The 23790-nt window shown below is 39.9% G+C and overlaps 1 protein-coding gene and 1 long non-coding RNA gene across 7 annotated transcripts in view; one reads left to right on the forward strand and one right to left on the reverse strand.

Moving 5' to 3' along the window:
* The window catches only part of slc7a11 (solute carrier family 7 member 11), a 90163-nt gene that overhangs the window by 44727 nt on the left and 21646 nt on the right, over positions 1-23790 (forward strand). For 5 of the 6 annotated variants that reach the window (XM_088431483.1, XM_088431487.1, XM_088431485.1 and 2 more), the window contains 4 exons: positions 8140-8265; positions 17407-17506; positions 18268-18312; positions 18495-18618. In XM_088431483.1, the coding sequence (XP_088287609.1) occupies positions 8140-8265; positions 17407-17506; positions 18268-18312; positions 18495-18618 (395 nt within the window). The remainder of the gene's footprint in view (positions 1-8139; positions 8266-17406; positions 17507-18267; positions 18313-18494; positions 18619-23790) is intronic. The other variant, XM_088431484.1, reaches the window with a different exon arrangement.
* On the reverse strand, positions 914-13911 carry LOC148414187 (uncharacterized). The gene is made up of 4 exons (XR_015867605.1): positions 13795-13911; positions 13649-13717; positions 13316-13391; positions 914-6996 (listed from the first exon to the last, which is right to left on the reverse strand). It is a non-coding gene; the product is annotated as an uncharacterized LOC148414187 (long non-coding RNA).

The raw sequence follows: 23790 nt of genomic DNA on the forward strand, positions 1-23790 counted from the left end.
TACACATAATAGCCCACCGACACAACTGCCAAGCTTGTATTTGTCATTACCAAAGTAAACAAAATGGGCTAATCATTGATACGAATCTACGTCTACTTTGAAGTCCTATGTCTATTCAGCAACATATATCACCACTGTCTGTATGTCCTGGTCTAGCCAAATATACATTTCTGAAACTGAAATGAATTTTCTCTTACAGTCCAAGAACTCCTTCTTTGGCACCCTGTCATATGGTTTTTCTTGATCTACAAAGACTATGTAGCTCGGTCTGACCATCTTTGTACATCTCTAACACTATTCTCTGGATAAATATGCTGTCTGTGCTGCCCTGGATATAAGTGGATTACAAAATGGCAGTGCAACTTAACTCCTCAGTATTGTGGTCTCAAATATGCTCTTAGTTTTTCTCCTTTATTTGGTGACTTCTGTACCAGCTATATTTCGGAATACACATGCAGGCTCATATGCTACAGGCACATACATGCACCTACATACTGCTTACATTGATCAGTTTTACCCTAATAATATTTTTGAGTAACCTGATTTAAAGTGGGTTTAACTAAGTTAACAAAAAATGTCAATTTGCTAATTACCTGTTTTAATTGAATTTTATTTTGATTTCATATAATTGTTTTTTATGTCTGCTGTTTGTTTTTATTTTGCAGTTTTTATTGTAAAAGCACTCTTTTTTTTATTGTAAAGTGCTCTACATTCTCCACCACTAACTTGTGCTACCTTGAGTAGGAGACATATGATGCAATCAAATTAACTCGGACATGTCAAACTTAGTGAGTAAAAAGGCTATCGCTGTATTAACCTTTAATAACAAAAATAATAATCATTATAAGTCCAGAGATTTGACGTCACTTACGTTGGTGAGAGTAAAACATGATGGTAACTAAAAAGAAATGGATAGTTGTAATTTATTTATTGAATACTTTGTTATAACAAAATATTACAAAAATAAGGCATCTCAAAATTGATACACAAAATTTTGGAAACTAAACATTGTAGTGTGATTATACATAGCGTGTCATTTCATATTGCAATATTTGATATTATCCCCTAGCCATAACATTGTTTTTATTCAATAAAAGCCCTGGGGGATAATATCAGGCCAGCAGAAAAGGCCTTGTTGGCTCTCACAGCCCATCACTGAGTTTAGCCCATCCATTGGTGAACAGGAATATGCTCTAACTCCTGCTTAATTATCTTTTTTTAAGGGTTTCAAGACAAAGCTTTCATGATATTATTACAGCTACTGGTTAAAAACAGCAAGTAACACTAAGTGATGTTCAAAAACAGTAAAGTAATTAAAAAGCAGAGGTTCGAATGATTTGTCTCAAAATAAGTCTAGTTAGCTCCCTTTTTTTTCTTCTAAAGAATAGGAATTGAGAACCAGAATCAAGAGAGGAACCCAAATCAGAATTGAAATCATCCAAATTTCAAACAAATTCCAACCCCAAGCCGCATTCACCAACCCTCCACCTTACCTCCTGCCAAAATAGTGTTTGCCCCGAATACCACGGTAATGCGGAAGACACAAGCCAAAAGGTAAACTTAAATTTCAAAAGTCAGGGCTCTTTGTATCTTCTGGGTATAGGTGTAGCGTTTATGATGTCAAATTCTTTAAAATTATAATTTTAAAATCCACTATCCACTTTTAGTGGTTAAAGTGGTGATCAATTAATGGTGTGACATTGTTAAGACAGTTTTACCCAGCTCTGTGTAGCTGGTTGGGAGTGACTTTGCTAGGTAAATACATTGTCTATTACTGCTGTCGGTCTTTCACTGCACCGACCCCGATGGCCCCTCTCACAGGTGAGTGGCCCATTGGAAGGGGGACCAACCTAATCATTTTTGGCTGAGCCTGGCCAAGCCCTGCCAAGTGCAGGCCTGGCTCCAGAGGGGGGCCCCATTGAGCCACGTTTTGGCAAGGGAAAACCAGATCCAAATAATAGTATGAATATTATTAAATATTATTACAGTGGACCCCTGATTTACAAGATTAATCCGTTCTGTGGTTGGGCTCGTAAGGCAAATTTGCCTTATGGCAGACAATCCAAACCTATGTTAATTACCTAATGCGTTTAAAACCCAGGTAAAAACCTCAAAATTTTATATACATATCCAAAACTGGTATCAAAATAATATAGTAGGTGCGACGTATATATAATATATATACATACAATTAAATAATATCATAATCAATCAATCAATCAAATTTTATTTATATAGCCCTAAATCACCGAAGTCTCAAAGGGCTTCACAGATGAAAATAGGTCGTACAGAGACATCTTTTCAGTATAAGGTACACAACAGCATCCCCTGGCACCTGAAACCTCCAGAAGGGACCACAGGTGGGAGGAGCCCCCTTCCAGGCCCACAGGTTGAAGTGGATGCTGCATGTACCGGACACAGAAACAATACAAATTACAGAAAACATATTGTGCTAAATAGTGCAGTGATGTCTTGACAGCAGGCAAAGCCATTGGACAGGAACCAGCCCACATTCCAGCCAGGTGGACCGCAGACGGCCGAACTCCTAACCCGTGATGGTCGACCAGCGCAGGACCCAATGGAGGCGGTCAAGTCAACCCTCACCATCTAGCTAGCCCCCTCTCCCAGCCGGAAGAGGGGGGCAGGAAAAAAGAAAAAAGAAGAAAGCTGCAAACAGGCTCAATTAACTAAATGCTTTTGAATATAAATGTGTTTTTAGTCGGGATTTAAAGATTTCTACTGAGGTGGCTGCGCGAACTTCCATAGGTAGGGCATTCCATAGTACTGGCGCGCGAATGGAAAATGCCCTTGATCCCGCAGACTTCTTTTTAGCCAGTGGGGTCGATAGCAAACCGGCATTTTGTGATCAAAGTTGTCGGGACGGAACATATGGTGATACTAAGTTGACGAGATAGGAAGGAGCTAAACCGTGTAAAATTTTATAAGTAATTAACAGTACCTTAAAATCACATCTCACGTGTATTGGAAGCCAATGCAGGTCAGCTAGAATCGGAGTAATATGATCAAACTTTCTCGTCCTTGTCAATAGTCTCGCTGCTGCATTCTGTACACACTGCAGGCTTTTAATGTAGGACATGGGAAGTCCAGAAAACAAAATGTTACAATAGTCTAGGCGCGACGTAACAAATGCATGAATTAATGTTTCTGCATCGCTAAGAGAAAGAATAGGGCGAATTTTAGCTATAATGCGGAGGTGAAAAAACGCCGTTCGTCATGTTATTAATATGTGTTCGAAAGGAGAGAGTTGAGTCAAATATCACGCCGAGATTTTTTGCAGAACTACTTTGGGAAATAATACAGTTTTCTAGGTTTAGCGTGGTATTCTTAAGCAAGTGCTGATGATGAGCAGGGCCAATAAATAACATCTCAGTTTTATTAGGGTTGAGAAGCAGAAAATTGGAAGACATCCATTGTTTAATCTCGGCAAGGCAAGCCTCCAGTTTACTGCACTTGCACGGATCCGTTATTTCTAAGGGCATATAGAGTTGGGTATCATCAGCATAGCAATGAAAACTAATAGCATGTTTACGTATAATATCGCCGAGAGGAATCATGTAGATGTTGAACAGTAAGGGACCAAGTACTGACCCCTGCAGGACACCACATGAGACGGAGAAAGATTCAGAGATCGCATTGCCATAAGAGACACTATGCGTCCTTCCCAGGATGTAAGATCTGAACCAAGAAAGTGCTGATCCCAATATACCAACACATGATCTAAGACGTTCTGTAAGAATATGATGATCAATAGTGTCAAATGCGGCACTAAGATCAAGCAGTAATAATATTGATGAGATGTTGGAATCCAAGGCTAAGAGAAGATCATTCGTCACTTTTACTAGGGCTGTCTCAGTTGAGTGGTTGGCCCTAAAACCTGACTGAAGGAGTTCAAATCTATTGTTGTCTATCATAAAAATCGCTAAGCTGTTGTGTTACAACTTTCTCAAGAATTTTGGTGATAAACGGAAGGTGTGACACTGGCCGTTAAAGAGATCTTCAGGATCTAGGTGAGGTTTCTTAAGTAATGGTTGAATGACGGCCGTCTTAAAAGCTTCAGGTACAATGCCAGAGGAGAGTGACAGGTTGATAATATTCAAGACAGATGACCCTAAGACCGGGAATAAATCTTTAACAAGTTTGCCTGGAAGCGGGTCGAGCATGCAGGACGTCGGCTTTGCTGCATTAACCAGGTGTGTAAGACACTCCAGGGATACTAAATCAAACTGGGACAGGGTAACCAGACTTTCTTGAACCTGATTGTCCAAACTAGCATCAACAATCACAGTCGAGGGGGTAAGCGGCGCTGCCTTTTTTATTTCGTCCCTTGTTAGCTGAATCCGCTGAGTAAAGAATTGCATGAAATCGTGTGCTGAATGGAGGGAACTATGATTAACCTGCTGCTGCTGTGTTAGCTGCGCTACCGTCTCAAATAAATATTTTAGGTTGTTTTTATTAAGACTAATCATTTTGGAAAAGTAATTGGTTTTTGCTAACCTAAGAGCCTCTTTCTATTTCACCAAGCTATCGCACCAGGCCTGACGGAAAACCTCGAGTTTAGTTGTTCGCCATTTACGCTCAAGTTGTCTACTTAACAATTTACATGTACGCGTTTCCTCCGTAAATATATCATAAATAGGCTAGGCCATCTTAGCCTTCTTCGCTTTTCTTGATTGTTTTCAGATTTGTTTCCACATAAATCATCTTTTCTCTTATCATCACTAGCATTCTTGGGACCCATGTCTAACCCATTCAAGTTTGAATTAAGCAGTAAAATGCACAATAAATACGTTATTTTAAGCACTCAGACGTAATCCAGTCTTGAGCATGCAGCCATTTTGACCATGACGCCGACTAATAGCAGACCAGCACTGTGACATGTGTATAGACATATGAGCGCAGACACATCCAACATGGCGGTCAAGCATACACACTAACTACCATGTTGGATGTGTCACAAGGCGAAGACATGGCATAAAGAGGGGACAAAAAAACGTATGGTTTTCGTTCCGGCCGTGGAACAGTGGACCAGTTCTACACCCTTGGCAGGATCTTCGAGGGTGCATGGGCTTTCGCCCAACCAGTCTACATGTGCTTTGTGGACTTGGAAAAGGCATTCGACCATGTCCCTCAGGGAATCGGGTGTGGGGATGCTTCAGGAGTATGGGACACCAAAACTCCTGATACAGGCTGGTGCCTATACCACCGATGTCAGAATTTCATCTGTATTGCCAGCAGCTAGTTTATTTTTTTTCCAGTGAGCAATAGTCTACGCCAGGCATGTCCAAAGTCCGGCCCAGGGGCCAAATGCGACCCATGGTCAATTTTCATCCGGCCCGCAGCCTCTGTCATAAAATCAATAACATCTGGCCCGCATGGAGAATGAATACATTGGGCAGCAGCGCTGTTACGTGCGTGTGCTAATTGCTGGCATCTATAGGCTCAATTAGGAACAGCAAATTAGTATATGAGTAGTTGACTGTATGAGCCCCTAACTTTCTAAAATGGCGACAATCAACAAAATGAGGAAAGTTGACTGCGAGGGCCGACGGCTCAAGGATGAGTGGAAATTGGACTATTTCTTCACTGAAATACGGAACAACTGTGTCCGCTTCATTTGTGAAGAGACATTGGCTGTTTTTAAAGAGTTCAATGTGAAGCGAGATTACCAAACAAAATATGCTGACGTATATGGCAAGATCACAGGTAATGAGCGCAGCGAGAAACTGAAACATCTTGAAGCTAGTTAAATCTCACAGCAGCAATATTTTACAACTTTTCCGACAGCTGGATAAGGACAAGTTTAAGAGATTCGAGCATTTGGTAACAAAATGCTAAGCCTGTTTGGGTCGACGTATTTGTGTGAGAAGACATTCTCGGTTATGAACTTAAATAAGAGCCGTGTGAGGACACGGCTATTGGACTCTCACAAAACATCTTGCGCATCCATACTACTGCCATAGAGCCACACCTGGCCTTTGTCCTGCACTCCAGATCTCAGTTTCACCCATCACACTCATGCGGGCAAGTCATTTTTCATTTACGACCAGTCTGAAAACGTTTTTTTTTTTTTTAACACTTCACTCCAGAATAACCATTTAAAAATCCATCAACAGTTAAAGTTACTAATCTCATATTTTAAATGAGTCCTGCGCTTGTTGATATGACTATTACTTGTTCATTTCTCTGTTATTGTGTTTACAGTTTTTATAAATATTAAACTGCCATGGTGCGAGATTTTTTGTTTCAAATGTAATTTGCACCCAAGAGTACAATTACTGTACTTCTGTTCAATTGTTACAAAAAAGTTTATTAAAGTGTTAAAAAAAATGAAGTTAAGTGAATATTCAATTTCAATATTTAATATCAATTAAATTTTGATATGCACATTTCAATTTAACCAAAACACATGCTTAAGATAGCTGAAATTAAAATAATAAGGCAAATGTGAAACACAGAACGGCTCGCTGAAATGTATTTAAATTAATTGCTGTTATAAGTAAAGAACACCCGCCTAGGTTGGCCCCCCTACATTTTTAACACACCAAATCTGGCCCCCTTTGCAAAAAGTTTGGACACCCCTGGTCTATGCCAAGGCTTCCCTTTGTCACTGATTCTGTTCATTAATTTTATGGACAGAATTTCTGGGGGGGGGGGGATCTGGTTTGGGAGTCCAGCATCACATCTATGCAATTTACGGAATATGTGGTCCTGTTGGCTTCTTCAGGCTGTGAACTCGCACTTTCACTGGAGCGGTTGTGTGTAGTGTGAGCTGAGTGTGAAGCGGTTGGGATGAAGATCAGCACTCTCAAATCTGAGACCATGGTCCTTGGTTGATAAAGGGTGGAGTGCCCTTTCCGGTTCATGAATGAGAGCTTGCTACAAGTAGAGGAGTTCAAGTATCTTGTTCACGGGTGAAGCAGTAGATTGACAGGCGGATTGGTGCAACATCTGCTGTGATGCGGACACTGTGCTGGTCTGTCATGGTGAAGAAAAAGCAGAGACAGAACTATTTACTAGTCGATCAGTGTTCCTACCCTCACGAGCTGTGAGTGGGTCAAGAGCTATGGGTCATTACTGAAAGAACAATATCCCATATAGAAGCGGCATTGCATGTCCCTCACTTTTCAAAATAACTTGTCTGACAGAAAACAAAAGTTTCAACAATGCAATCTTCACATGTGACGCAATAGATAAATAAATAAATTAAGGTGCTTTAGGAGAAAAGATTGTCTCCCCTACGTCCCAGAAAAGAAGAGCAGTCAGTGGTGCTCTGCTTTCCGGATCCACTGTAAACTGCACAACAACCCCACCCACTCATCCTTTGCATGAATATGTGAACAAGCTAAATGTGAAGTAGACATGACCAAGTAGGCATGACCGAAAGCCTAGCTAATGAACATCACAATTTTTAGTGTTTATTCTGAAAGTGAAAATTGTTTTCATGTTCATTTTGTACGTGTTCACTGACTCGGTTAACTATGCACTCTCGCCGATGTGTTCCAATAACTACTATTACACGCACACCAATATGAATCACTAACTGCTACTATACTTTCGGCGACTCCTTCTAAAATCTACTCTGAGCATTGGCCTGCGCGAATCAATAACTACTAATAAAAAAATAACACACATAACTGATTACCCTTGTATGTTACTAAAACAGAATACTGTGCATTTAATCCCCTCCTCATTCCACTTTATCACTGTTTTAAAGTACAAACTGTGTCACTAAGGATCAAAAACACATGCCAATAGCGCATGGAGGAATACAACGAAAATATACGTGTACTAATTACAAAGAGGACAGAACAAACAAGTTGACTACTAATATATTTGTTTGTGGTGGTCTTTTTCCATTTATTTTTAAATTTACACGTTTCAATAAAAAAAAAAAATCATCTAAATATTGTACCTTAATTATCAGGACGTTTGTGGTATGAAACAGCGAAGATGAATGCCAGTCAAGTATATTGTCTAGGATCACACCAAAAACATTAAGCTAAGTAATTTGAGCAACTAAGTTTACCTCGTCTAACTCATTTAGAAAATGTGCTATTCACATCTACTTTGGGTGTTCCAAAAAATACTATGTCACAAAACTTTTTTTCTATCTCATAGCCTTGGTCATGTACACAAATAGTATGAGTGTGACATGGACAGCGCGGATCCAAATCTTCTTCACCTTCTGCAAGCTGGTGGCTATCAGCACCATCATAGTTCCCGGAATATACCAGTTGTTGAAAGGTAGGACAAGTTTGATCTCATCCCAACAACTACAACGAACATATCCATCAAGTTTGAATTGTTTCTGTTACTAAAACTAAAAATAGTCATAAGCAGGGGTGGCTCACCCACTAGGCAAGATAGGCTGATGCTAATAAAGGCGAATTTAGGTAAGTTTTAACTTAATATAATTTGTTTTCATTTTTAATGATGGAAAAGCACACAGATGCTACCAAAAAGTTATGAGTGTATGAATGGTTGTTCGTCCCTGTATGTCCTGCAATTGGCTGGAAACCAGTTCAGGGTGTCCCCCGCCTGCTGCCCGTAGACAGCTGGGATAGGCATCAGCAAGCCAGTGACCCTAGTGAGAATAACTGGCCATCGAAAATGGATGGATGAATGGAAATTTAAAAAAAACACACAATTTGGATGCCATTTTTTCTGTCCCTAATACATTACCAAGGTAATGATTACACACACTCCTATACTGCTTGTTCTCTGTGGGGCAAGGATCAAATTTATTGGTTTTGACCCCAGAGTAGTGTGCGGACATTATTAAATTAAATTCAATTATACTTTATCCCTTGGGAAGGTTCCCTTAGGGAAATTGGATTTGCAATTAGATTGCAGTATCGGTCACACTACAGACACAAATGATAGCAAAAGAAATAAAATAAAAAAATGCAGCGTCCTAAAGTGCGACAGCTCAACAGGTTCTCCCTTCCCTCTGCCACGGTCCGGCCCTTGGGGAGAAGCAGCCTTTTAGTAAATGTGCTTTCTTGTGCACTGATGACAGTGTGTTGAGGGTGGCTAGCATTGTCCATAATAGCCAAGAGATTTTCCAACCACAGATCTAGCCCCCCTGATAAGTTTATTCATCCTGTTGTAGGTCCTGTTTGATATGCTGCCTCCCCAGCACTCCACAGCATAAAAGAAGACACTAGTAAACACACTCTGGTAGAACATCCAGAAGAGTTTCCTGCACATGGTAAATGGTGAATGGATTTTCACTTATATAGCGCTTTTCTACCTTGGGTACTCAAAGTGCTTTACACTAACTAGTCATTTACCTACTGATGACGCAGCATCAGGAGCAACTGGGGGTTCAGTGTCTTGCTCAAGGACACTGACATGGTCTTGATGGTCAGGGAATCGAACCCACAGCCTCTCAGCTGGGAGACGACCACTCTACTACCAAGACATGCCGCCCCCATATACATATGTCAAAGGATCGTAGTTTCCTCAGAAAGTACAATGCTCTGGCCTCTCTTGTACAGGTGGTCTGAGTTACATGACCAGTCCAGCTTGTTATCCAGCCACACCCCGATACTTGTACAATTTCCGCCCCGTCCCCCGATCACCACTGGCCGTGGACACGGCCTAGACTTGGTTTTAGAGGTGTTGAGCTGTATGTAGTTCTCCTTGTTCCAGGCAATAAAGTCCATAACCAGACCCCTGTACTCTCCTTCTCCATCATCCCTTAATACATTCCTTTATGGCTGTGTCATCAGCAAACATCTGCATGTGAGCGTAAAACTGTTGCAGAAGTCTGTGGTGTATAGGGTGAAGATATAGGGCGTCACTGTCCCTTCAGGGACACTTAAGACAGATTGGGGATGGGACAGGATCTCCTTTAGCAAGATTACAATGGCAAAAGATTTCTCATCCCTGCACAGAACAAGATCATTTGTGGTAATGGGTGGTGAGACGGGCAATAGGTGAGACTTCAAAATTAGAGTTATAATATTGAATAATTCATGTACATGAATACTTGTATTTTGATATGAAGGTTTTTTATTTTAACATTTTGAAACTATTTTGAATTTCTTTTGTTCCCAGAAAGGATGTTGCCTACAACGACTGACTTTAACCACATTATTTGTTGCTGCAGGAGAGTCATGTGTCATGACTCAATACAAATAACACATTTTTTTTCTGAAATCATATTCAATCACCAATCAAGGCGGTAAAAAACAACTTAATTACCCTGGTGCACATTGCCAGCCGTTCAGCACAGCCTCTAGAATAAATTATCCACGAGCAAGCAGCACTTGAGTGCCCTATATCGACTGTGTTTACATTTGTTTTTCACCAAGCAAAAAAACTAAATACAGTCGGCCCCCGGCTTACGAGCACCCTGATTTACGAACAATTCGCCTTACGAGCGTGGATCAGGAAGATTTTTGTCCTCCCCTTACGAACAAACCTCTCGCCTTACGAGCAATTCAACAAACCTCTCGCCTTACGAGCAATTCGACATGCCGGCCATTGAGTATGTAGAAATGTTCTCGTTTAATTACGTCAATAAAATCAACAGTAGCGACATCATCAGTAGATACTTGTGACAGTAACGTGAACGCTATTGGTCTTACAACGTCACACTGACTGTCTCACTCACGGTGTCTAAATATATTACCATTTAAGTGTAGTGTTTGTACAGCTAAAGGGAAAAACAGCTGACATGAAATTAAATGTGCCGATTGCAGGACAAAGAATTGTCATTGGTTTAAATGTGTGTTTTTTTTTTTAATTAATTGTCAATACATTCCAACCGTTTAAAAAAAAAGTGCGAATAATTATCAGTCAGTCACGGAGATGCGAATATGCTATTGGTCGATTAAGGTCACCCGGTCTAACTCACGGAGATGCTATTGGCCGGCGTCACACGTCAATCACAGAAATGCCGATATGCTATTGACCGAACGCCTTTATCTAGCTTGATGGGACAGGATGGAAGGAAGGAGAGAAAATTAGTGAAAAACGGAATGTTGTGAAGACTTTGCAAACTTTATCTGTTAGACATAGCTTCTAAAATTACTAGCAGCGGTAAAGAAAGAAATAAGAGGATGATGTTTTAGTATCTGTGTGATTTGCACCCTGACTGAAAGAGTTACTGTAACACTGTAAGACCAATAGCATAGCTATTGCCGTGTTAACTTCGAGCGATGGAGTCTGCCCCCCTCTGCTTACACCCAGCTCAAGTCTCGTCGTTTCAGAGGTAAAAGCTATTTATCCATTGTATATATTGTATAATGCAAGTGTACAGCAGATTATGTCACTCAGTTTTAATATATGTATACAGTGTGACGTTTTTACCTAAGGCTTCGGCGCGCGTTGCACGCATTCACGAATTAACATGGGTTTGGATTGCCCGCTATACGAGCAATTCGAGATACGAGCGTAGCCGCTGAACGGATTAAGTTCGTAACCCGGGGGCCCACTGTATATATATTTTTTAATGAATAATCAGTCTCTATATCTGCAGCCCAACAAGAAAAATACAGCATGTTCCAATTCCTTTCAAATCAACTGAGGTGAAATTTTGGTTTTCCAGTTGATAAAAAGGATAATAAAATATTGGCAGGTATGACAGTCGGTTTGTAAACACTGTATTAAAAAAAAATCAAAATAAAAAAAAAAAGAAACCACTGCTAGCAGGAGGAGTATACATTTTGTTAATCTATTTCATAGTCTGAAAAATGAGTAAAACTGTTCTTTTTTTTCCACATTTTCCCACGAGAGTGAATTTTGTTGGAGTCTGCTGAGTAAAAATAAACATTTTAAGAGCTGGAAAGTTTTTGCTAGGCATTAATCGATATTACATCCATCCATTCATTTTCTGTAGCAGCTTGTCCTCATACTGCATGCATATGCCAGCTGGCGAAACCCTGAACTGATTGCGAGCCAGTTGAAAGGCAAAGAGACAAACAAACATTCATGCACACATAAGGACAATTTTGAGTGTCCAAGTCACCTCCCATGCATGTTTTTGAAGTGTGGGAGGAAGGCAGGGTGCAAGGAAAGAACCCACATGGGCTTGGAGAGAACATATAAACTCTACACAGGAAGGCTGATACAAGGTGGATTTGAACTCGGGTCCTTGAACCATGTGGCAAATATGTTAATCACTCTGCCACAAGCTGCCCCAATTTGTCTTACAAATGTTTGCAAAAATCTAATTTCATGGGATTTGTGTCTCATCCCATCCCTAATGAAGATGTCAAAATTTCCCGAACTTTAAAATAAGTGGAGGGACAATAAGAGAGGTGAAGTTGTTACTCCTTTTGGCTTGTGCGATTGCAAGTCACTCACATATATGTTGGCGTATCTTCACGAAATTTCGCCCAGCTGTGCCCTTATGTCTGATAATAGAGCATGCCAAATTTGAAGTCGATCGGGTCAACTGTTCAAGAGATATTTAGATGAATTCGGTTCCTTCAAACATCCAAAAATTGTCCAAAAAGGCACATAAAAAAATTCATAACTCTGGTTCTGTACATCTTAGCATATGGCGCTCCATATCTTTTTTTGTAGGGCTTGAGGTCCTACATATGCCTAAAAAATTTCATAGCTCTAGGTGAATTTCCAGTAGAATTTCTCGACTCTAGGTGGTGCTAAAAATAAAATTTGGGGATGTTATGTATGAAAACACCAAAATATCAAGTTTCACAGCAGGGCCGACGAGTGTGCAAATTTTGGTGACTTTTCGTGCTTGTTTAGGCCCTCAAAAATGTGATTCATTCGGGAGAATAATAATAATAATTGGAGCTGCAAGCAGCTATAAAGGGCCCTTGCAGTCCTGTGCACGTTGGGATATGAACAGGTCGGGGTTTGAACAAGTCGGAGCATGAATGTGTTTGGGTATATGCACATAGGGGTAAGTGAACAAATCCAATGTGTTAGAAAATGTCCAATTTTTATTACATTTGATCAACAGGCTGAATAAAGTGTATAGAAAATGCAAAAATTATCTTTGATTATTTTGTGCCACACGGTGGTGTTAGCACTACGATGAAAAATGAGATCTAGATGACTTCAGTACAGGACTCTTATCAAATATGTGAAATTTAAATGTAGCACTTGTTATGCTGTAATGTGAATTATGATGTTGCTTTTGTATTATAACTTAGGCTAGTGCAGAAGATCTTGGCTCGGCTAGGAGGAAAGTGAGGTGCTCAATGATGAACAGAATGCATATAGTCAGCAAGGTGTTGTTATTATGTACAGTGAAGACAACAAAATATATACAATATATACAATGTACACAGGGGTAGTTGGTTGGCTCACTCACTCAGTGAGTCACACGGCAGGTGAACGCACTGGTCAGTTCGCTCGTGGGTTTAGCTCGCCATCAACGGGAACCTGGCCTGTATGAAACAGGACCAGCGATACATATGGTAATCTACCATTACACATCATTCACCAAGTAAAACAACATTTTACAATATCACTTGATAAATCATATCACCGTGATCATGATTGTCATGTACATTAAATAAATCCTAGGGTTTTCGATAGCAGATTGTCATTGCACAAGAGTACTCTTTTATACATTCAAGCATTGACACGATAGCCTTAGCATAATAGCGTTAGCATGATAGTGACAAGCAGCATGCTGACTCACCAGTCCCTCGTTTACACAAATCATGGCGTGCACAATTTCCCATGAGAAGGGCGGAACATCTGCAATGGTCTGCAATGGTGGCAGCACAACAGTTACTGTCGTGGTCGAAGCCGATTATCGCGGATTCAAATCGGCTAGGTTCGTACCTGTGTCTGCTACGGTCCGTCCCGCACCAAAACTCACGAGGGAATGCCGGGCGCGGCCATGTTTAAAAAGACGTGCACACGACGTCTCGCGATCGATCTCGCGATAGGTCGACACGAAGAAAGTAGCTGGGCTACATAAAGAAGGTGGTATTATGTGGGTTGAGTTACAGCAGCTTTTATTGTTTCAGTTTTGTGACTTTGCGCTGCTGTATACGCCATGCCCATGATCAAAACATTGTACTCTTTGGTGGAGGGCAATAGGCATGTCTAATGGCTTTTCAGATAACGTTTTCGTTATATCACTTCAAGAGGCTGAGCAGAGTACACAAAAACGTTAAGGAATTGCAATATTATTTGCTGCCACAAGGTGGTGCTCACACTACGATTAAAAATAGGCTTGTAGGTGTGTTTCACATTGGGCACCCATCCCATATATGAAGTATTGAAAAGATCAGATCATCTAGGTTCAATTAAAGGAACTTTTACCATTTTGGCGAGACATCGGACTTTGAGTTTGCATGCAGGCCATGCCCTTTATTGAAAATTCATAAAAGTTGAGACCCTTTATTTTCCCATGTCTCAAAGCTTTTCTGACCATTTTTCAGTTAATTTACTCAAACAGGCATTGCAAAGTACATGAAAGTGTAAGAAATAAGATTTTTGTCCTCCACTAGGCGGCACTGTAAATTATTAGAAGTTTATCACGTATTAAATGCACGACTTTTAAAGTCCCTGCAAAGTTTCAGATGGTTTAAAGCTGTTACAGCTGAGTTATTAAGGTTTTTGTCACTCTTGGCGAAGGAAATATTCAACATAATTTGAAACTCCGCCCACACCTTACATTTTGGGATATTTGTGCCTCTAAATCTGCTAATGGTCCATGCCAACGTAGAAGTTAATCGAGTAAACCATTTACGAAAAGAAGGCATGAGTTTGAGACAAGCCAATGTGCAAGAACGGGGTGAAGTTGCACATTGAAAAAAATCATAATTATTTTTCTGTACATCCTAGCACATGTCTCCCATGACTTTTTTGTAGGTCTTCCAGTCCTACATATGCCTAAAAAGTTTTGTAGCTAGGTCAAACCAAACAGGATTGACTGTAATCTTTCCGACTAATGACATTTTTTGCTGCCACTAGGTGGCGCCAGCGTTAAACTGGAATACATGTTTGTCAATGTCTTCAGAAATGGATTACCATCCAATGTGTGAAATTGTGAGAAGATCAGATCATCTGGGTCAAATTAAGGGAGCTTTTACTGGTCCGATAAAGCTTTGGAAAGAAAATGGGCGTAGAGGCCACGCCCATTAGTGAAACTTCTTAAAATTTGGTGGAGGTCAGCAGGGCTGTCTCGAGGCTTGTCAGACTTAATTTCAGCGATATCACTTCAAAGGGCTGCGCAAAGCACATAAAAACGTTAAATAAATGTGATGTTTTTGGCTGCCACTGCGACAAAAAATGCATTGATAGGTGTGTTCCGCATTGGAAACCCATCAAATATATGAAGTTTAGAAAAGATAAGACCATCTGGGACCAAATACAGCAACTTTGTTCGTTTTGGCGAGACATCAGACTTAAGCGAGACATCAGACTCAATTTGAATAATTGTGCCTCCTAATCTGATAATACACCACAGCAAATTTGAAGTCGATTGGTTCAAACGTGCAAAATTGGGCCAAAAATGCACATTCAAAAATTCATATCTCTTTTTCTGTAAATCTGAAGACATTGCTCGCCCTGACTTTTTTGTAGGTCTCTAGGTCCTACATATGCCTAAAAATTTTCGTAGCTATGGGTCAAACGGGCCGGGACCAGCTGCACTTTTTCGACCTTAGGTGGCGCTGCAGAGCTATTTTTTTTGCATTGTTTTAGAAAACACTAAAATAACAAAATTTTCACCAGGCCCGACAACTGCAAAATTTGGTGACTTTTCGTGCATGTTTAGGCCCTCACACTACGATTAAAAATAGGCTTGTAGGTGTGGTTCACATTCGATTTCCATCCCATACATGAAGCTTTTTAAAAGATCAGATAATCTAAGTCCAATTAAAGTAACTTTTTATTAATTTGGCAAGACATAGGACTTTGAGTTGGCATACAGGCCACGCCCTTTATTGAAAACTCATAAAAGTTGAGAACCTTCATTTACCCATGTCATGTCTCAAAACCTTTAGACATAATAATAATAATCCGGAGAAAAACAAGAAGGCTCTCGCAGTGGTAGCTGCTTGGGCCCTAATAATCCGGAGAAAAACAAGAGGGCTCTAGCAGCGGTAGCTGCTCGGGCCCTAATAATAATAATCCAGAAAGGAACAAGAGGGCTCTCGCCAGCGGGAGCTGCTCGGGCCCTAAAAAACATAACTTTCATAAGGGAACCCATCAACAAGAAAGGTCCTCCTGGTCGCAGATGATCTTATAGCCTATTAGAGCAGGACGTATGTAAGTTACTACAAAACACCAACCACCATGCACTCATATTTACGCCAACAGTGTAGTTCAGGGGTGTCAAATTAATTTTGCTTTAGAGGAAAATCTAGAGGAATTTCTAGGAAAATCTATCCTGAAGTAGTAAGGTTAAACATGCAAAGTGTACCTTGAAAACAGTTAGTGTTAATTATATGTAAATTTTTGCACACTGGCCTGAACCCAAATAGTTCCCAAATAGAGGTGGTCAACTGTAATTATATTGTCAAAATAAAGACAAAAACAAAACAAAAAAATAAGATAAAGTTAAATACCAATAACTTCCTTTTGGATCCCCTATATCACAATGTAGCAGTTTTCCTTAAATTGCATGAAACAAATGGACATTTTCTATTATCTTTTTTCCATTTCTAAAAAAACAAAAAAAGAAAATGTTTTGTACACAACCTAATAAATTAAAAATTAAAAACAATGAAAGACAAATATCCAGAGGAAGGAAGGTCCTCCAATCAAAATCTGCGGTTGTACAACTTTGTGAACTGCAAAGACTTCAAGGGGATTTTATCTGTGCTGAACAGTAGCGCGACGAAGCGAGTGTTCCACTTTATGTGTTCGTGATGCAATGAGCAAGCTAATTTACGCAAGCATGGCAACTGGTCACTTTAGCTTATAAGTTACAGTGCTCAACTTTTTATTGCTTGTAACAATTTTGCTTGAAAAAAAAAAAGAAATTTTACATGTTACGTTCTTTGTTAAGCACGAGGAAGCCTGCAAAGGAGGACTGAGCCGTTATGGAGCACTAACGTGAGTTGCAGCTCACAGTGTCTTAGGACGATGTGCTTGTTAACTGCTTTTTCTATTTTGTAAATTACAGTGCGGATCTTTGGATTACTTGTAAAAGTAATATATTTTTTGTGTATTGTATCGTTTGTTGTTAATCCTCCTTCGCAGGCTTCCCCATGCCTGTTCCCAAATGTTACTCATAATTGTTGAGAGGCCCAAAAACACCACAGAGGGAGACTTTCTCTCACATATTGCAAGAATTTCACCAATACAATGAATATTAATGATCCCCAAATACTGTTTCAGACACTCCTTTCATGTGTATGTATGTGTGTGTGTGTGTGTGTGTGTGTGTGTGTGTGTGTGTGTGTGTTTGTTTTTCTGTCTTTCCATCTGTGCACCAAGGGGAGACACAAAACTTTGAAAATGCCTTCCAACTAAACAACATAAAGCTGTCAACTTTACCTCTGGCCTTCTACTCTGGGATGTATGCATATGCTGGGTGGTAGGTATGGGCGTCAACAGGGTTGGCTATACATATCAAGGCTTGAAATAAACGGTTTTGCATCACTAACATTAAATTTTGGACTTTGCGCCTCATATAAACACATGGAAATGATTTTTGAACAGCAGTTAATTTGTGTTCAAGAGTGTGAGGTTTCTGTTGACTGATCAACTAGTGAACAGTGACGACAGTTCAGGCCCGCACATCTCTTGTGGATTAAACATATGCGTCCTTGCGAAGGCTGCATGTTCAATTGACTTTGCAGCTTTTCTGTCAGAGGAGGATGAGTAGTAATATCAAGCAAAAAAAGGAGAGGGACCGGACCCATCAGGATCCTGTAAGTAGGCCGACTTCAAAATACATCAAATGGTAAATGGACGTTCAAGCAATAACCTTATCAAGCTTTTATTTGGATCGTTTTCCTCAGAGCCGTCCTAATGTTGTGATTAGTTTGACCACATCAACGCCATTTTATGCAGATGTCTTCAATGGACTTGTCCATTTCTGGCCAATAAAATGGAAAAACTTGAACCCGAATTAGGATAATTCAAATTCAAATGATGCCCAAGCTTCATCACAGGTCATTTGTTGATGATTCAGTGACATATAATATTTAATATTATATAAAAAAGCAAAACAAAAAAACAGATGTGGTTGAATTTTTTTTTTTAAATTCTACCACTCGCAGTTGAATTTGTGACACTTTTACTTTGTATGCCACCAAGTATAAGTTGCTAATCATGCAGATAATTTTTTCCCAGGTTCTATCTAAATTTTGTTGCTGAGGAAATACATAACTCTGAGAGGTAAGTTTACATAATCACTTATGTGTGTGTGTGTGTATATATATATATATATATATACAATAAAAGCACAAAAACATATCTTGTTAACCCCACTGAAACCCTAACCCATGACAATTACCAAATTTATTCTGATAACACACTAAAAGCAACTTATGTACATTAGTTTACCTCTTATGTTCCAGGACAATGCCCTTGGCCATCTGTATTTCTATGGTGATTGTAACAAGTTGCTATGTGCTGATAAATGTGGCCTACTACACCGTGATGTCAGTTGAAGAACTCCTGGCCTCAGATGCAGTTGCTGTGGTAAACACACAAAAATAAACCCATCCATCCACTCATTATCATGTTAATTTCTCCTCACAAGGGTCACGGGTATGCTGGAGTTTATCTCATTTGTCTTCGGGCAGTAGGTGGGGTACACCCTGAAATGGTTTCCAGTCAATTACAAGGCACACAAAGACAAATTGTTCCACTAACACCATAACTACCATGCATGTTTTTGGAACATGGGAGGAAACTGGAGTACCCACAGAAACCCACACAGGCATGGAGAGAACATGCAAACTCCACACAGGAAGGCCAAAGCGGGAAGCCTACCCAGAACCTCCGTGCTGTGAGGCAGATGTAAACACTAAAATCCAAACTAAAATTATTTCTGTATAATCACCCTTAATTTTGTGAATACTTTGTCATACACACCTTATAAAAACATCTGTCAATAAGCTACCTGCATTATTAACTGATAAACTAAAAATAAATTCATACCTCATCTCACATTGCATGTTTTAAAATTAATTACTGTTAAATCTTGAAAGACTGTCATCCGTTTGTTAAAATTACAATGAAGGCAAGAGGATGCACTTAATGTATACCTCCTGTGCCTCTGTGATGATTGTGATGAAAAATACTGCAGGTGGCATGAAGAGATCACACGACCAACATCGAAAGGAGGGCATAATTGGCAAAGTGTCCAAATACTTGTTTCCTACCATGCTTTTCAAACAATGTCAAAGTCACACACACACTGTATGTGCACTGTACTGTAGATGCACTTGTACCTTTCGCCTTTCTGAAAACAAAACAGCAGAGCGCTTGGCACTCCTGGCCAAAAAAGAATGGTGCTTTACAAGTTGCATGTAAAAGTTAATTTCTAAGAATTTAACCAAGGTGCACAGGCCACCCTAAATAGTGGGTAGTAAAAGATAGGCTTTATACAACCATACATCCATAGTTGTATAAGTTAGTTAATTATATTATTACACTTATATACACTTTCTCGCCCCACTTTCTCTGGGTTAGTAAAACAGCCAGACGACCAAGATATTGCACGTGACAAATTTCATCCAAAGGTAACAAAAAAACAACATATTTCCTTACGCAAGGGATACGATAGGGAAAATGGAAAATACAAATGCAAAGTCTTAAAAATACCATGCAAGCGGATCCGAACATTGTGGCAAAGCTCAAAAGCTGTATTTTGAAAACAGTTTGCTTAAGATTTAATTGGTGTTGACGACTAACGAATTTGGTGTGGAATCAAAACCTTAGCTAGAAACACCCCATTTCATGGATGGGTTGCTAGATCCATCAAATATATGTACTTTTACATATCATAGGGCCATAAAAATCAAAACTGTGAACAAATGTGAACAAAACATGGGATTTTATTATATTAGCCTTAATGAACAAGTTTGTAGGAAGCAAAAAAATGGCATCTAGTGTGTGGACAATTGTCCAGAGGAACCACATCAAACAAACAATCACAAAACAAGCAATGAAAACACAGTCACATCAGTTCATAACAATTCATTTGGAGTCTCCCTTGTGCATTTGGATCGCTGGTATCATATGAAATTAAATGGACACAGCATGTGATACAATCGTGTCAATATGTGCAAATGAATGTAAAGATTTGTCTAATATATGTTAAGGTACTTAAGATACCTATCATCTGGCGGATTCCTGACAAGAGTGGTGATGACAATTGTAATGAGTTGAAATCTCAGGTACTGTCGTGGGATCCTTGTCTACAACGTTGGGTGGTGGCTTGGCACGCCACGCCTTCTTTGAGAGCGCTGGGCAGTCGTTTGGTGGTGGCTTTCTAAGATGGTGTTGGCACAGATGAAACCAGTCTTGCACTGACTGGCGTGAACTCAGGTATCTCTCTCAGCGACCTTGACCACTGTCAAGTGTTGTGAGGAGAACCTGGTATGGACCCCTGCCAACTTCAGGACTGCAATTCTTTCTCCGGAGGTCTTTCATCAACACATGAGCACTGGACCCGATGATCCCTGACATTAAACAAAGCAGAAGAAGGATTAATACAGTACGACAACATTGCATCTTCCCACAATATTGTAGACTGCAGCATTTAGTTCGGTGGTTCCAGACCAACACGAAATAAAGTGACAAAGAGCACATCAAAAAGACTGAGCATGAAGCGTGTTCGCGTTTTTGTTCATATGTACATCAACACAATAGGCAGGGCCATTGTCCAGAAGAGGGCTGTTTACTCACAGCACTTTGCCAATGTGTTTTTAAGTGTGCTGTTTTCTCTCTCAACAGCGCCTCCACTGGTCGAGTGATATAAACAGTGTTTTGAGATGATAATAGCAATATAATCTCCAATTTGTTTAATGGCTTAATTTGCAAAATGAGTGCCACTGTCACTAGACGTTTTGGTGGGAATTCTCTATTTTGGAAAAATTCATTCAGCAGTGCATTTGCCACTGCGTGAGTAATTTGTAGAGAGGTGGAAAAGGTCTCATTCGCACATGTCAATCTTTACCACACATTGCCTTCTCTACTCCGATGGCATGAGTTTTATACAGTCCATCCTGAGATGTTCAAATAGTCGTGTAGGTGGAGAGTGTGCAGATAACTGTGGGAGTGTGATCCCTTGACTTGTCTCTATTGGGGCGCACATCAAACGGGCCTCACGTTGTTTACGTGTTTATGTATGTCTGTGTTAATTCTAGATAACCTCATTTATCTAAAATCTAATTATAGACACATCTCCAACCCATTTGTCAATTTAGCAAAGAAAGGGGAAAAAATGCTTTGGCATGCAGAGAGTTTCATTTGGACTCAACTATGTTTTAATAATCACATTGAAACAGGCCCGTGTCAGTTTCCATAGAGCCTTTTCACTGGGCTGGCAAACTATTTCATGTCACGCAGTGGTGCAACTTAATTAAATGTGACATTGCACACAGGTATAAAGGTGTAGGTATAGGTGAGTGGTTTTTAGATGTGGCAGCTTTGGTGACAACATCAGCAGCTATGCATCCCAATGACACAGGGTAAAAATGATTGGTGTGTGCTGAACATGTACAAACTGCAATAGAGAATGGCAAAAAGATGGCCAACAGGAGCTCAGCAATCAGAGAGTGGTAGAGGACTGGCTTCCATTCGAATTCCATGAAATTCTAACATTACCACAAAACCTCTGAAATCATGGACAACCCAAAATCCATATCTGGCATTAGACTAAATAGTCTCAGGCTTGTCCTTAGCTAAAGGACGAGCCTCAGTGAGAGCGATGAGATCTGCTGCCTGTGCTGGGAGGTGGCATGGAACAGGGCCACAACACTCCATAGCAAAATCAAAGACAACAAAACAAACAACATGGTTAGTGCCAAAAACATCAACATAAAAAATCAGGTCAGGGTTAGCAAGAAACCTATCCTTTAAGTCAGGTCTGGGAGTACAAAGCAGAAGTTCAGTCAAGCAGTCGTATTGTTCACTGTCGTCAAGCAAGGGAAGAAGAGAGGCAGGGTTTTAAGTGTTGCGCCATTTCACTTCAACATTTAGCATGTCCAAAAAGGATGTCTGGTACTTAAGATACCTGAAAGCAGACAAATGGGAGGTTTTCTGCCCCCTGAGAACGAGTGAAGCAGCATGTGATACGAATATATAAGCCTTTTTGGCAGCTGCACCAACACATAACAACACAAACTAGTGGGCCCAATATTTGCAAAAGAGGGTGAATGTTAAAAAAAAAAAAACCTGAACAAATTTCCTGCATCAATCAAGCTAGCTCATCATGTTTTCCTTCATCCCCTCTTATGCGTATGTGGTGTGTGTTTTCAAAATTCCTCCTTGTCCAATTAAGCAATTCCGTTGGAGGGTTAAGCGTTAAAGTCGAAACATCCTCCACAGGAAAAAGGGAGGCCAACTCTCCTCTCCGTCAACGGTCTGATGTATATTCACTGCTGATAAAAACTTTCTGTTACTAATTTCTCTACCTTTGTGTGTATGAATTAACCATTCAATTGTAGCCAAAATGATGTACCGGTTAGGCATTATAGGTGCCATTCCATGAATAGTAGCATATGAATAGCCCAAAGATGTTAATGTTCAAATCCAAATATTGTTGCTTGGAGTTGGATGTCACAAATTTTCTTTACTGGAAACACGGGCCCCACCGCAGAATCAAAACATGGGTACAATGACTTCTGATTCAAGCAAAAAACAAAAACAGTTTGGATGCCTTCTATGGCTTTAGTTCTGAGTATGTACTTGTGGCAATTTTGGATAAAAATCTAATTTTCGTCATTCTGAATATGTTCAAACCCTTCAATTGAGTCAAAATTACAAGAGGCTCCGAAAATGCCAGGCACCTCAGCCTGAGAACGAGGAAGTTAGAACAAATCTTTGTAGCATGTGTGAGTAGAAAAAAAAGGGTTGCTGTGTGAGAGGTCAGCATCCTCTATTAGATAGAGACCTGAGACCAGGTGTGTACATGTTGTGTGGCCTTTTAAGACATTATGTGATTATGTGAATCATGTGATAATGTGTGTGTGTGCGTGTGTGTTTTTCCTAAGAACCTAAAGTCCTCCATTGATAAGAATCCAAATTCCTCCATTGATAAGTTAGAAAATGAAAGAGTTTAAGTGTGAAATACATGTGACCTGGTGCCAGGAAAGTCCTAAAATTGTGGTGTGTGGGTGTCAATGAAATTGAGATAGCAAGCGTATAGATTCCCAACAAAAAAAAGCATTCAAAATCATAAATTGGGGCTCCGGGCAATGTGGGCACTACAGTGAAGGGTAGGAATTTTACATAAAATGAAACCACTGTTTGGGTTTGTCCCCGCAATTCAGATTAAATGAATTATGGAATGAACCCACTGATAAACATTAAAAAAAGCTCATTACAAAATATTGAAAAGGAAACTAGGGAAAATTTAGGCCTAGTGACCTTGAAATTTGTTAAGGTTAGATTGAGACCCAGTGCAAGCATCAAATCCCTCCTCAATAAGTTAACTAGATAAACCATCAACAACAGAAATGTGTTTTAGAGTGACATGAAGTAGATTGTCAGTTACCATTATTAATTTTGCGAACCTGTCCTCCACTGAACTCCTCCCAGTGCCAGATGAACACACAAGACCATTTGGCAGAGTGAACTATTTTTTTAACAGAATGTGTTGCTACTGAGCCAAAAAATAATGTGATATCCTTTCCCAAATTT

Source organism: Hippichthys cyanospilos, chromosome 13 (assembly GCF_059441005.1).
Source record: "Hippichthys cyanospilos isolate Australia breed blue-spotted pipefish chromosome 13, RoL_Hcya_1.0, whole genome shotgun sequence".
Lineage (NCBI taxonomy): Eukaryota > Metazoa > Chordata > Actinopteri > Syngnathiformes > Syngnathidae > Hippichthys > Hippichthys cyanospilos.